Source organism: Lagopus muta, chromosome 22 (assembly GCF_023343835.1).
Source record: "Lagopus muta isolate bLagMut1 chromosome 22, bLagMut1 primary, whole genome shotgun sequence".
Classification (NCBI taxonomy): Eukaryota; Metazoa; Chordata; class Aves; order Galliformes; family Phasianidae; genus Lagopus; species Lagopus muta.
Window position 1 is genome coordinate 3,479,995 of NC_064454.1, and position 14,698 is coordinate 3,494,692.

The window sequence follows — 14,698 nt, forward strand, 5'->3', positions numbered from 1 at the left end:
GAAAAGTCAGCTTCATTCATGAGGAAGGAAGCAAACGGGGGAGGAAGGAACGGCTGTTTGTTAACGTTGCCTTAAGCTAAACACTAATGAAGTGCAACACTTAAGATGCTTGCGTGCCTCAGCGACGTCCACCGTGCTCACATGTTGCCTTTCTAATTATGTAGGTTAAAGCATGAGGTATGTGTGAAGAGACTGCTGCCTGCTCATTACCTCCCTGTGAGTCGTAACTCTGCTTTGCCTGTAGCTGCTGGGGTGTCAGGTGTGCTTGCCAACAGCAATAGGAAAGCAGTGGCATCTTGTGCAACATGGATGCAGAAAGCTGGTTCAGGGGAACGCTTTGCCTTTTATTGCATGAAAGGCTCGATAATGATTTTGGAAACCAGGAGCTGTTTTATTTACCCAGTCCATTTTTATTATTAAGTGGGGGGCGGGAGAAAAAAAAAAAAAAAAAAAAAAAAAAACAGACAAAAAATTCCTTCAAAATTGTGCAATAACAACACAGCAGAAATCAGTGAATGGAGAGGAAAAAAAAGAGACAGAGTAGCAATTCAAACAGTACAGTATTACACATCACTCAAGGAACCTGATTAGAAGTGGATGCTACTACAAACCTCACCAGGCTGCTTGGAGCCCACCCCAGGGCTGTCACTGTTAGGGCTGTACCAGGAGCTGTGTGGATCCCAGAGTAAATAACTCCATGCTACCCTGCCTGTTCTGAAGTCCATTTGAAGGAGATTGAAAGTTGTTTCGGGAAATGCCATTTGGGTCTCTCCCGAATGGAGTTTTACCTTTGAACTGCTGAAGTCTGCCTCGACAAAAAGATTTCACATTTTGTGACGTCACTCTGACCTGAGAACATGAAGGACCTTTACAGCCTCAGTTTGTTGTTCAAATGGACTTAAGAACATCAGCCAGCATCTGCAGTGGGCTCAAACACGGGTACCAGAAGTTCCTGCCAGCCCCTGTGCCTCCAATACCCTTTTTCTCGTCACAGATCCCAACATTTCTCTGGGTTCCCATCAGGTCAACCCAGGCCACCTCCCAAAAGGGAAAGGATTCATGTCCCATTGCATCAAGCTACTAAAAAAAAACCAAAAAGGAACAAAATATGCATCCACATCCATGTACCATATGTATACCAGAACCCTCCCACCCCATATACATCTCTGTGAACAAGATTCCGTGCTTCAAAAGTTCATAAAAATATACAATTTGCCCAGAATTGCATCTATCCTGCCCATTCCCTGCCTGGAGCTTAGACTTCTCTATTTATATATAAAATACACTAGCCCTGTAAAGTTGCTTTGCTGAGAGCACAGAGGGGATTTCTGCACTGTGAGGGAGCGCCCCACATGTTGCAGTGCAGCGAGCAGAGGTGCAGGAGCTCTGCACAAAGGCAAGGGCTGCACTGCACAAGCCCTCCCTGCATTGCATTGGGGACATTTTTGGAACATGGTATTCCAGCAGACCGCCTCCTGGCAGCGCTCACAGCATCGCAGCACAAAGGAGCCTTTCACTGCAGCCAGAGGTGACCCATCCCAGCCGAAAGCATCCAGCCAAGGGATTGCTGCAGAATGCAAAGTGGCTTCAAGGTTCCCCTTTGGCATCCACCTTCTGCAGCCCTCCCTCAAGCAGTTTTCCCCAGGGGAGCAGAGCAGCAGAGTTTAGCCATTACTCACTCTCTGAGGGTACCACCTTCTGGGATACCACACTGCAGTTCTCGGATACCAGTGCCAGAATTAATATTTGCTTAACGAGGAAGGGATGCAACGCTTTTAAACTCTGCTTTCAGCCTCCCCCATCCCTGCAGAAATATAATAAATCTTCTGATTTATATCTATGTAGGATCGTTTTGCCTCTGGGTCAGGGTCTGCTCTCCCTGCAGCTGTCAATTCAGACAACTTGAGATACACAAGCTGGGTCGATCTACTCGAGATTTTTGCCCAAGAACAGCACCTGACCCTCAAACATGGTAAAAATATTGCAACTTGGCCAGCTTGCTGCTGCTCCTAAAATCTGGTTGTGATTTGGTCCCAACTCTAGGGGAGGAAATCTGTCACTGGGAATGAGAACACCAGTAATTAAAAATAGAGTCAGTATTTCTATAGCATATCAAACCCTACAGAACCTCAACGCTTCATACATCTTCTGTAAATGAAATTAAACGGGTCGGTTGCGTATCAAAACATAGTTGGCCTCTCTCATTTCATCTGTAGGAAGACTGCAATTTACACAGCAAAAATACTTTTTGGTTTAAACCAAGGAACAGGTGTGACAAGACAGCGTGCTCTACTTGCACTGGCACGGAGCTCCTGGGCTTTGCATATATAGAATATGGCCGAGCGTGAGCCGTGGGCACCCGCTCATATCGCGCTCTTGGGTTGGCAAGTAGTGGGGCTGGAGGGGAGATTCACCAAAACAATAACTTCAACGACAGGAAAGAGACATTTCTACTGCTCTGTAGCCAGTATTATGGCTACAGCACGTGTGGCACCATGAGTGATAGGGATATATTATAGATATGTTATTCAGAAGCAGAAGGTGCAACCGCAGCTACCTGTAGGAAATGGTGATGAAGGAAAGCAACGCCTGCTGCGAGACGGGTGGAGATGTGTGGTACCTGCAGCTCTGTGGCTGCAGAGCTGGTGGAGGTCCCACTTCCACCCCTCCAACATCCTCGCACCTCGAGCAGCAACACAGGGAAAGCTTTCCTGGGAACAACGTGCTAAGGTGGTGGCAATTTGTCACACTGACATGAATTACAGACTGATTACATCCCAGCCAGCAGGTCGGCCACTGCTGAGAGACTGTCTTTGAACAAGGGGAAAAATATGTAGAACTAAGGATTGCTGTTCTCATGGCAAGAACAATGGTGGGGATGCCAAGATACTACTGCCTCGCAAGATAAAGTGGCACATGTTCTACACAAGAATGTGTACAACGTCTGACGGCTTCAGAAATCTGTTCTCGAGCAGATTTCCCAATAAATTAACACAACAAAAATTCTTTCATATAAAACAAAGTCCAAAGGATTTTTTTTTTTTTAAGTAAAAGCAAAACCTTCAGGGACTATATTACTTATCTCTCTCTACATATATAATCTCCTGAATTTTTTTAAAATAAATTTATTCTCGTCTTAGAAAAATAAATTGAGTAGCCAATTTAGTCAACGGAAAATATCTCACAGACTTAAAAGCATGCCCAGCAAGCATAGCCTTGTAAGACTAAATCAATGTTAAATCAAAGCAATTTGTTACTAAACCAAACTAGTTTGCAATTCACAGTTGATTACTACAAAGTGTTTCTTAAATTTTTTGGCCCATAGAAAAATAACATATTGCAACTCAAAGTGCATTTTTAAAATAAACAATCAACTATTTTTATCAAATAAAATATTTACACCATTTGGTTTTTACAGTCAGAAGCGCGCTTCATGCGATGACCATGGGGACATCATCTGAAAATCCAGTTATCATGGGAGCTTCGTCATCCTCATCTCCTGGAAAACAAACCCAAAGCTCTTTTACACTGCCCTTGGTTTCAGGATGGATATCAGGAGAAAAATGTTCTCTGAAAGAGTGGTGCTGCACTGCACAGCTGCCCAGGGAGGTGGTGGGGTCACCATCCCTGGAGGCGATGAGGAAATGTGGGGATGTGGCACTGAGGGATGTGGGCAGTGGGCAGTGGGATGGGTTGGGGTTGGCCTTGGGGATCTGAGAGGTCTTTTCCAACCTGAATGATTCTATGATTCTGTGAGACGCAGCTGAACTGGCCCCAAAAGTAGTGCATCAGCATGTTGCTCTTACCGGTTGTTGCATTTGTGATGCCCAGGATTTAATGAATTTTCATTAGTAGGGGGTGTTTAAGTGAAGCTGCTAACAACACAATCCTGAGATAGGTCTACACTCTTAGAATCAGATCAAACCCATAAGGAGTTCTACACTAAAGATGTCCCAAAGCATGATGAAGGATTCAGGTCATCTGCTGATCTGGAGTACCCGAGATCCCACTGCATGACCCCAAAAGTTATGCTAGGCTGATGGTTGGACCTGATGATCCTAAGGCTCTCTCCCAACCTCAATGACTGTACAACTCTTTGATTCTACATACCTAAGTCGTCCCCTGAGGAGAAGATGGCCGAGCCCAGGCGGGAGCTGTAGTGGCTGTTGGCGAAGGCGGTGAAGCTGCTCTGCAGCCGGCGGTGCCTCGTGTACAGCACCACAAAGCCAGCCCCCAGGGCCACCAGCAGCACGAACAGGATGGGGACCACAATGGCAGCCACGTCAGTGGATCTGCCTATTTGAGATTCAGAGGAGTCTCCACCTACAGAGCAGGGAGGCAGGGAAGCACTTGTAACCGATATGACATTTCTCCCGCTGCTACTTGTGCAGTGTCCTGAGGGTTTTGGTGGAACAAACCCAACCCAAATGCATCCAACTTGCTAATATTTCCATCCTATGACTTCAGGATGGTTTCTTCTATTCAGACCTGCTAGGATGCAAAGCCACCAAGTGGCCATCTGTATAATACTTCACTAGCTCCTGTTGGGTCCATTTTTGAGGCTTTTGTTAGTAGTGTTCATGGAGGAAGAGGGGGCTGTGCCAGTGACTTACCAGCTCCCAGCTCATCATAGAGAAGCGTGGCCGGCTCCCCGCACATATGCCCACCATACAGACACCTGGCCCTGACTGCAAAGGAGTAGTTGTGACCTATCTTCAGGTTGGAAACTTTGAAGAAGTTCTCAGTGGTGTTCCCAAGATAGGCCGTGCGGTTCAGCAGGCTGTCAAACATGAGAACCTCGTAACCCTGAGTGGGGCAAAAACAACAACACAGCTCAGCAGGGACGCTCAGAGAGCAGAGCATCCTGTTGTATTGACAGGGTAATGTCAGGAGCCCTGCAAGCAACTCTGCTCCCAGCATTAATGAAATGCTACCTGTAGGATGGGGTGGAGTGCCCCTTACCCGGCTCTCATTGAAATTGCTTTCCTTTAATGCCAAACTCTTCCAAAAGAGCAGAATGTGGTCATTTTCTGCTATAATTTTTAAGGCATCAGGTGCAGAGAGTGGAACTGCAAATGAGAGAAAACAGCAGGAAGGTTAGGTTTGGTTAGCAGTGCTACTCGTTTTCAGGTTGAGGAGCAGCAAGGGGGGCACTTCCAAAGGGGTGGGGGGGGCTTTATTTGTCAGCACAGTGCAGGCTGTGCTGGAGGGGAGGGTATGGCTGATAGGATCTGCTGGTGGGTTTTACAGTAGGATGGCATTTCAATACTTCTTCCTTTACCTGTGTTAATCATCATGCTGGATTCTTTGCTCATGTTTCCCAGTTGAACAATCACGTGGTATTTGCCTCCTGGTTCGAGTTTCTTAATGGTGTATTCCACCGTGCTGTTCCGTGTTTTCACTTTGTAGATTTTATCTGTTTTTCTTACTAAATCTTTAACTGCAACAGCGTACAACTGAAGGGGAGAAAAGGCAGGCACAGTGAATGACAGATCTCACTTTCCTGCAGACTCACTAGCAATCTCATGCAATGTCAGGACATCAGACTGGGGGGTAAAAATGGCATTAAGCCATGCCTGTGCTCTACAGAAGGCTGGCAGATAGACAGACTTTGAGCCCCTTGCTGGACAAGCTGGAGCCCTGCCTGAGATGGCTATTTACAGATAGACAAAATGCAGTTGCTGGGATCTGTGTCCCAGATGAGGGGCTTAATCTCTTCTCCCTGGTAACTAGGATAGTACAAAAGGTAAAGGGCTTCATTTGCACCAGGGGAGGTTCAGGTTGGATGTTAGGAAAAGGTTCTTCTCCAAAGGGATGGTGATGCAGCGGCACAGCTGCCCAAGGAGGCGGTTGGGGTCACTGTCCCTGGAGGTGTTCCTGAACAGCAGGGATGTGGCACCTGGGGACATGGTCAGTGGGCACGGTGGGCATGGGTTGGGACTTGGTTTGGTGATCTGAGAGGTCTTTTCCAACCTTAATGATTCTATGATAAGGGCAGAAGGAAAATTGCGGATTGTATTTATCAATGAGCAGACATGCAATGCAAGCCTGTGCCTTCTCAGGGTTTCCACCATCATTAAACCAGATTTAAGCCTTTGCTGGGGACCAGCTTAGGGTGGGTAAGTCGATGGTGGGGCAGGGATCTGTCTGTGAATCGGGGCTTTGGCTCTGAGGTCCTACCATGTCCTGGTCAGGTGAATCGTAGGGAGATTCCCACTTGATGACGGCGAAGGTCTTGCCTGTGAGCACTGCATGGAGGTGCCTCGGGGGAAGCCGGTTGTCGGGGATCATCTTCACCACGACGTAATCAGATGGTGGCCCTTGGTAGGGAGACATCACACGGACCTTGAAGGGACGACCCAGCAGTTAGTGCGGTGCCTTCAGGCTTTGGTGCCAAACCCGAGCCCATCGTGTGGGTGGGAGGGGATCAGAAAAGCAGCCTACCAAGAACAGGTACTGCTCGTCCCGCTGCACGATGACGGTGGCATTGTGGAAGGTTGTGGTGGTGCTGTGAGGGCTCCGGTAGAGCTCCAGGAAGGACGTGGCGTAGAAGATGCCATAGACCTGCAGAGGAGAGGACAAGAGGGATGGTACAAAGCTTGTCACGGCACAGAGCTCCCACCCAAACCATGGTGAGCTGCTGCTCTTTAGGGATTTGTTCCTCCTGGGCTCAAGTTTAGCTCTGGTCTGCCAACCAGGCTGCACAGCAGCACTCTCCTTTGATTAAGGTCCTCATCTGAGGAACCTGCTCCCACCTCTGACAACACATCCATCAGTTAGAAGGCCACGAGAGCATCATGACGTTATCTGTGTTTCAGCCACTTCTCTATGTAACAGCAGCTCAACCAACAAACAACAAAAAGCCTTTCTGTGCCGGTATGGTAGTGGCAGCAAGCACTTTTCCTTACATTTTTTTACCAGAAATTTTTCAGGGTTTTTGAACTCAGCCCCAACAAACAATCCCGTTCTAAAATGCCTTTTTTTTTTCTATTCTCTGAGTCAGACCCCATCCCAGTGAGTGAGAAAGGAAAGCCTCAGGGCCTTACAACATCCCTCGGTCCGGTCCAGGTGCACTCCACTGCTGTCTGGTTGATGGCCCTGGCCTTGAGACTTGGTGGGATGGGTCTCGTCCCGCTGGTCACAACGTGCACAAAAGACAGAGGGCTGTCACCCAGCTCTGTCTTAGCCCAAGCAGAGATTTCATACGGGGTTTGAGCTGTCAGGTTGGCCACTGAGCAAGGAGAGAGATTCACACTGTTAGGTGATGCACAGTACTATATGGTGGAAGCATCAGGAAATGGCCAGCAGCACTAAATGGTCTCAGATAGGATTGTCTCTCTCTTGCTATGTTGTTGTTGTATGAAGTTGTCCTTCATTCTGATTAGTTTCTTTTGCACAGAATCACCTGGGTATCTAAGCTAGCCTTGCTTGCCCATGTTGGGATGCTTTCCCAAATCCTGACTGTGCATGCTAGTTATTCCTCCAAACCCCAAATAAAGCTGGTTAACAGGGACACACACTGTAGACAAGCCCAATAAACCGTTGACTTTTTTGCAGAATCAATAAACAAAATCCCTGTGATGAGAAAAGGCCAGTGCAGCTCTGGGGAGTAAATCCCAAATCTGCTTGAAAACTGCTAAGAAGAGAGACCAGAGTTTTACCAGTCAGTCCTCCCAGGATTTTCTCTTAACATACTCAGCTGAGCTGCAGTGACAAAAAGGAAAACCTTGTAGCTGTCAGTAAAACCCTCCATTTGGGGGGTGACCAAAGCAAAACTTTAGATCTAAACAACTTACCTTTTTGGACTGACTTTTCTCCTTCTATGGTCAGAGTTCTTCTTTCCTGCCTGTGTGCATCAAATGTCCAGTAGATGTTGACAACATAACCGCTGACCTGTCAAGCAGCGATGGCACACGATATGAACTGACGTAAGTTCAGCTATTTTGGATGTAGTGAAAGAGTCATCACTTCTGTCTTTAAGTCATATTTTCCATAGTAATTAAGAGAGCTGGGACAGCTGATGAGTAGCAAGTAATAAGCGGGAATGGAATAATTAGTTTCACAATATGATGGCAGTACTAAACTGGGTGATAGCTTATCCCATCCAGTATTTACTACTTATCCAACTTTTCTGTTGCTAATGTTTCAGAAGTAAAGAGTAGAATTTTACCTTGATATTAGTATTCATTTTTAGACTGAAGCTTATGGAGTCCTCAGTGTAGCCCTCAATGTGTATGACAGGTGGAGGAATGACTGGAAGGAAAGGGAGAAATGGTTGTTATTGCAATCCCGAGAAACTTCACAGCAAGTTCTGATGGCTCTTCTACCTCTGCTTTCCAACTATCTCCAATGATCAGGTACTCCCACATTTCACACAAGCAAGCATTCTGCATTTTTAGTAGCATGATGTTTTCTTTCCTTTCTTTGCCAACGCCGTGAGCGTGCACTTTTATCTAACAAACTAGAAAGCAGACAATTTTGACATCAGAATATAGACTAGGAAAAAGTCTTGTCAGGAATACAAATGACTTCAAAAGGCTTATCAAACAGCACTTCAGAGGGAAACAATTTATCGTGTTGTTTGGGTTTACCTACTGACAACTGCAACGCTGCAACAGTTTCTGGGAGCCTCAGTAGTCTTTCAGTGGTCTAATCTACATGAAATGCAGCAACCATCACAACCACAAAGCAAGAAGATAATTAGCAAGCATTCTCTCAATGAGTGATGCTGGAAGAGCTGGTGGAGGAGCATCCTGCCTAGCCCAGTGTAGGACCTACATGAGTCAATGGCAATCCACCTTTGAGCAATGCACAGCAACATTTACTGGAATAACAGCACTCACCTTTGCCTTTTATGGTGGTTATGGATTTAGAGATGCTCCAATTTCCCACTCCTCGACTGGTCACCGCAGCAACCTTTCAGATGAGACGGTCAGTTAATGTGAATGAATGTCACCAGCCATACATGATGCAAACAGAGCGAGGTGAGAGCAAGGTTATGGACACAGCGAAGCTCAGGGAAAAGGACTTTGAAGCAAACAATAGCTGAATTACTTGGCAATAAAATGCTTATTACACAGATAAATCAGTCTACTTGAAGTACTTTAAAGAGTCTAAATGGAGGAAGGGGCTCTGCAGATAACTGCTCTCTTGTAAGATCCTATAACCATGGAACAGAATGGATCAGCCCCAGCGTAGGTAAGAATCATGCCTGTATCCACAGGTACTCATGCTCATCCTGCATGTGGACACTGGCAGCATACATTCCTCAGGGCTGGCATGCTTTCACTTCTTATCTATTCTGTCTGCAATCACCCAACCTCTCCTACGTGTGTGCCTTCTCCACACCTACCTGCTGCTCTTTGCAGTCATTCAGCCAGGAGCAAATTTATCTCTGCCCCAGATCTGGAGCAGTTGCAGTGACACTGGAATGGGCAATTGGTAGCGTAGGTTTCATAACACAGCCAGGACACTTGGGTGGAGGAACGAATCAAGGGGCACAACTCTGGTCTTAAATCTATACACACTGTCAGTGCAAATGCCAGCACTCCACTGAGGGCTGACATTAAAAGGCTGGATTTTAACATCATACTTTTTCAGCAATTAGTTGGCTGCATAAGACTAGAACTGCCTAGCAAACAGTAAGAGGTCGTGCAGAGCTCTCCTATAGACTGAGCTCTGAAGATACTCACCCGAACTGTGTACAATGTGTTGACCTGTAAGTTCTTGATCTCGGTGTAGTTCTTGGTGGTTCTAAGGGATGACCACTCCTTGGAACCACTGCTGCTGTATTCCACCTAGAAGCACCAAAACTGGGGATGAGGAATCCAGTGTCAACAATTCTGTAGATCTTTCTATGCCAAAATGTCAGCAAAAGGGATTAATCAAGCTTAGAAAAGAAGCCAGAAAGAAAATTATGGTTTTGAGGATTGTGTTGCTGTCTACAGCCCCACAGCATTACTCTCAGCAGATCTGCTCCACTAAATACCCCGTTCATGTCCCTCCAGCCCCCTGCAGATGGCTGTGCTCAGAACAGCAGCTGGACTCACAATGAATTCCCGTATGAGGCCATGGGCGTTCACAGGGGCACTCCAGCTGCACACCACCACCCCCTCATCTTCTTTTTTGAGGGCCAACTGGAGGTTAAAGGGAGCATCCGGCACTGGGGAGAGAAGCACAGGCATTAGGTTTGGTCACAGCTGTCACCTGAGGAGCAGAAATAGAAAGGCAGGTTCTGCCAACAAAGCAGAGCTTAGACATTGTCTTCTGGTGTGCCCCCAAGCCCTGCTCAACCCTCACTTGGCCAATGAACCCTTCTGGTGATAGCAGTGATGCTAGGTGTGCTGGTTCATTGCTTTTTTTGAACCCCTTCCTTAACCCAAGCTCCAGCTGAAACCACACAGCTCCGCTTACGTCCTTCGGGCACCCGCAGGGTGATGAAGTCGTTGGTATTGTAGACTCTGCTGAGACACTGCACCTGCACCTTCACCTGGTAGGTGCAGTCAGGCTTCAGAACCTTCAACACGCTGCTGGTTTTGTTGCTGTGCGTTTCCAGAACCTTCCAGATGCTTTCTCCAACCATCCTGCACGAGATTCAAACCCCTTTGGTCAGGGATATACTTAGTGACAGAGGGGGACATGTAATCTCTTTGTATTTTAAGAGCTTGCTGCTTAGTTTTCTGAGCAGCAAAGCCCACCACCAGCTTGGGAAGCTGTTTCAAAGTCTGAACTAAGTGTAGCTCAGTGCCTCACTGGCACCATCACTATCCTCTGAGGTTTGCTCTCACTGCTGTGCTCTAATTTCCTGACTTTGTTCTCATTGTTAGCAGTCCCACAAAGACAAGACCCAAGCAGAAACAGAACACCCAATATGCCCACATTTCTGTAGAGTAAACAATCTGAAGGAAACAAAGAGCTTTTCACAAAGGTCCCCTAGCTGCAGCTATTTTGGGGCTGCTTTGCAACGAAGCATTAGAAGATTTTCCAACTAGAAATAGATTGCAAAGCTCTGCCTTTTGAAATCTGATTCAGCACGGGGCCTTGCTGTAAACACATGTGCTGATCACAGTGAGGCAGTGGTGTACCTGTAATACACGTTGTAGACACAGGAGGTCGAGGACATCTTCTTTGGCCGAGCCCACGTCAGGGTGATGGCACCAGAGAAGTCAGCCGTCCACTGCAGGTTCTGTACCTTGTACACAATGGTGTCATCTACAACAGAGAGAGTCAGGCTGCAGGAGAGAATTCAGCCTTTTGCCCAGAACAGGAGTTCAGTTCCACTGCCAATCCATGGAGGGAGCATTGGCACTGTGCAGATGAGGGGTGTAATGTAGGTGGGGTGGGCAATGCAGAGTAGGAACGTAACCCTGATGCTCCTGCTTCTCCCCAGAACATTTTGTGGTTGCCTTTGTGCTGCTGTTACCCAAAGAAATACAAATCATGGCTGCTGACGAAATACTCTTTATCAACGTTTCAGAAGTGTATTGATGCAGGCTGTCACTCCCCTGCTTGTGTGATGAATCTGGGCTATGACAGATTCCCCACCAGGCCCCTCTTTGCATGGTGTCACATCTTGCATTCCAAAGCTGAGGCTGCAAAGCAGGGCAGAGCCCTGGTGCAGATTTCCAGGGGAAAACAGATGGTTTTCCTGGGGTGTTCATTCCCCACAAATCTCAGCAGTGCCTTCCCCCAACCTCTCCCAATCCATATTTAATTAAAGCATTAAACATGGCTGATGCTCAAGACCTGAGCAGGTCAGTAGGACCATGCTGAACCTCGTGGCTGCACACAGGCAGGAACTGATCACGGTCATCTGCCCAGGGGTGACGGTGGAGAGGTGCAAGCTGGGTCACCATATAAAGGAGCACAGGGCTGGGGACAGTCCCTTCACCCATGGGCCATGTGAAATGGACAGCCGTGCTCCCTTTCATCCTAAAGCTGGTTTGTGTGTCTGAAGTTTGTTGGAGCACAAAATCTCAGTGCAGAAGCTGGCTGGCAAGTTTGTCCCAGCTGGTTAAGAATGGGCAAAGAAGCAATCTGGACATGATGCTACATTCAGGGTCTGTGACTTAAAAGTTGTGCATGCAGGAGAGCTCACGTGCATGAGAATACAGAGCAGGGAGGTGGGTCAGACTGCAGCTCACCTGTGCAGTTCCTCTCATCGCTGCCATCGGAGCAGTCCAGGTACCCATCACAGCGTTCAGTCACCAGCAGGCAGGCCTCCCCATCCTCACAGTGGAAGCCCTGGGGGCACGACAGCGAGCTGTGCGTTGCTGCAAGCAGAAAAGTTGCAGGGCTCAGTGCAGAGAAGGTCCCTGCAGGAATGGGGCTGGGTGCTGGCATAAAAGCAGGAATGATGCATGGATGGAGCACAGAGTGCCATTAACAGCCCTATCTCCACTTTGCTGCGTATTCTGGCATGATCACACCCACCATCAGAAGGACCCAGCAGGGAAGTGGTGGAGTCACCATCCCTGAAGGTATTTAAGAGATGTGTGGACATGGTGGTTAGGGACGTGGTTCACTGGTGGACTTGTAGTGTCACATCATGGTTGGATATGGAATGCTGGGTCGTGGTTGGACTTGTAGTGCTACATCATGGTTGGGCTTGATGATCCCATGGGTATTTTCCAATCTAATGACTATGATTCTATAAAACTAATAGCTGGACTTCTAATGGAAAAAAAAAAAAACAAAAACATTGGCATGTGAGGCTTTTTGCCCATTTTTACTGCCAGGATTCCACCAGCATTAACCCTTCCCATCCCCTCATAGAGCATCCCAAGAGATGGAACCAGCCAAGATGCTCTCAGCCCCACACTCACGGCAGTTCCTCTCGTCGGTGCCATCCTGGCAGTCCCGTCGGCCGTCACAACGCTTCCAGTTGGGGATGCATTTGTGCAGCTGCTGGCATTCGAATTCGGCCCTGCTGCAGCGGCCGCGTGGCGCTGGGGGGCTGGAGCTCGCATTGGGGTCTGCGGGTGGGAGAAGCGAGAAGAGAACCAACCCAGCAGCACCGACAGCTGTCCCAACTTCACTAGATGGCATTGGTCCCGGTTCCACTAGATGGCAATGTCCTCCCATCTAGCAGCTAGCTGGGCTGCCTGAACCATCCTCACTGCTGACTGCAGGGGGCTGGGAAAGCAACTCCTCTGCAGCCTTTAGCGCGGGTGTGAGCTGAAAAGCCACCCCTGCTCCCTCCCCTTTACGTCCCCAGACGTGATCGAGGAGAAGTGGGGTGAGGATGCTTACGGGAGGTGGGACAGGCGTCCTCGTCCGAGCCGTCGGCGCAGTCGCGGTAGCCATCGCACACCCAGCTGTTGGTGATGCAGGCGCCGCTGCCGCATCGAAAATGGTTGGGGAGGCAGGTGGGAGGGATGGCAGTGGTGATGGGGAGGACTGGGGAGCCTGAAAGACACCGGATGGGTGTCAGAGCCCCACCAGCAGAAGGGAGCGGGGAAGGCACGGCAAGACACGTGGTGTTATCTGCATCTGGATCCCAACTGGGATTTTCAGACAGGCAGAAGGTAAAGATGTGTGAGAGCATGCACACAGCCCATTCATGGGGGAATTTTAGAGCCCCAGAGCTGGTGCAGGATGCTGGGATGCAGCCTCGGTGCAGCATCAGGGACCCTCACCCTCGCACTCCTTCTCATCCGACCAGTCCCCGCAGTCGTTCTCTCCATCACACTTCCACTGGTTGGGGATGCAGTGCCCGTTCCCACACTGGAACTGGTAGTACCGGGAGCAGTTGGGGGCATCCGTTGGGTTTTCTGACCAGGAGAGAAGAGTTCTCTGCGCTCCAGTGCTTTCAACAGCCTCTAACACAGCCAAGGTACAAGAACAGGGCATCCCCCCCAGAGCCCCCGAGCATTTTGAGCTAGATCCTTTCTCTTCCTCTCCAACTCCCCCACTTCTCACATCTATCACTGCTCTGTTGGCAACGTTACAATGTATGTGCACTGGGTGCAGCCAAACAGCACCAACAGTCACAGAACCAGCAGTAGAATTCACACAGAGCACAGCAGAAGCAGAGAAGCAAGCCCTGCAGCTCTCCAATGAAGGCACAGCTGCTTTGCCTGGCTGTGCACAGCTCCTACTGCTGCCCAGGGAACACTGATAAATATTGAACTTGGCTGTGAGCTGCCTGTCTGCTTTGGGCTGGGAATCTGGAGGCAATATGGTCCCACCAGACTCACTCAACAACAACATGTGCCCGCAGGTCAGACGTGCAGCATGCTGCAGCTAATCTACCTGCAGAAAGAGAATGATGCTGATCCCCACACACGACATTGCAAAGTGAAAACAAAACAGTGCACGCACACACACACACGTACACGCACATATGTAGAGGCATGGGTAGGTACAAAGAACATGGAGCCTGTTCCCTGCGCTCCTGGTATCCAAAGGAGTAAGAAGCCATAATGACAAGGACCTTGAGGGTTTGCTCACCACAGCTTGCTTCATCTGAGTAATCACCGCAGTCATCCATGCCATCACACTTCCACACCAGGCTGATGCACACCCCGTTTGCACACTGGAAGCTAAACTGGTCACAGGTGCGGTGGAATTCAGGCTCCTGGGCTGCAGGGGGGGAAAGTAAAGGTCAGTGTGGGGCTGGAGGGGAGCTGTCATGGCCTTCTGAAAGCACAGCAGGACCACTGCTTAGGAGACACGGCAGCTTTGTGGTACCCTCCCC

General features: G+C 48.6%; 1 protein-coding gene across 1 annotated transcript in view; it reads right to left on the bottom strand.

The window, feature by feature from the left end:
• Nucleotides 1-437: 437 nt before the first annotated feature.
• Nucleotides 438-14,698, bottom strand: part of SORL1 (sortilin related receptor 1) — a 37,845-nt gene continuing 23,584 nt past the window's right edge. Inside the window, exons 29-48 of the mRNA XM_048968501.1 lie at nucleotides 14,452-14,583; nucleotides 13,638-13,772; nucleotides 13,252-13,407; nucleotides 12,825-12,974; nucleotides 12,144-12,272; nucleotides 11,085-11,211; nucleotides 10,414-10,583; nucleotides 10,050-10,162; nucleotides 9,693-9,797; nucleotides 8,844-8,916; nucleotides 8,171-8,253; nucleotides 7,797-7,893; nucleotides 7,047-7,231; nucleotides 6,445-6,564; nucleotides 6,181-6,345; nucleotides 5,282-5,456; nucleotides 4,963-5,069; nucleotides 4,614-4,806; nucleotides 4,111-4,323; nucleotides 438-3,499 (exon numbers count right to left, since the gene is read on the bottom strand). Of these exons, the coding sequence (XP_048824458.1) occupies nucleotides 3,432-3,499; nucleotides 4,111-4,323; nucleotides 4,614-4,806; nucleotides 4,963-5,069; nucleotides 5,282-5,456; nucleotides 6,181-6,345; nucleotides 6,445-6,564; nucleotides 7,047-7,231; nucleotides 7,797-7,893; nucleotides 8,171-8,253; nucleotides 8,844-8,916; nucleotides 9,693-9,797; nucleotides 10,050-10,162; nucleotides 10,414-10,583; nucleotides 11,085-11,211; nucleotides 12,144-12,272; nucleotides 12,825-12,974; nucleotides 13,252-13,407; nucleotides 13,638-13,772; nucleotides 14,452-14,583 (2,696 nt within the window). The 3' untranslated portion in view covers nucleotides 438-3,431. The remainder of the gene's footprint in view (nucleotides 3,500-4,110; nucleotides 4,324-4,613; nucleotides 4,807-4,962; nucleotides 5,070-5,281; nucleotides 5,457-6,180; nucleotides 6,346-6,444; nucleotides 6,565-7,046; nucleotides 7,232-7,796; nucleotides 7,894-8,170; nucleotides 8,254-8,843; nucleotides 8,917-9,692; nucleotides 9,798-10,049; nucleotides 10,163-10,413; nucleotides 10,584-11,084; nucleotides 11,212-12,143; nucleotides 12,273-12,824; nucleotides 12,975-13,251; nucleotides 13,408-13,637; nucleotides 13,773-14,451; nucleotides 14,584-14,698) is intronic.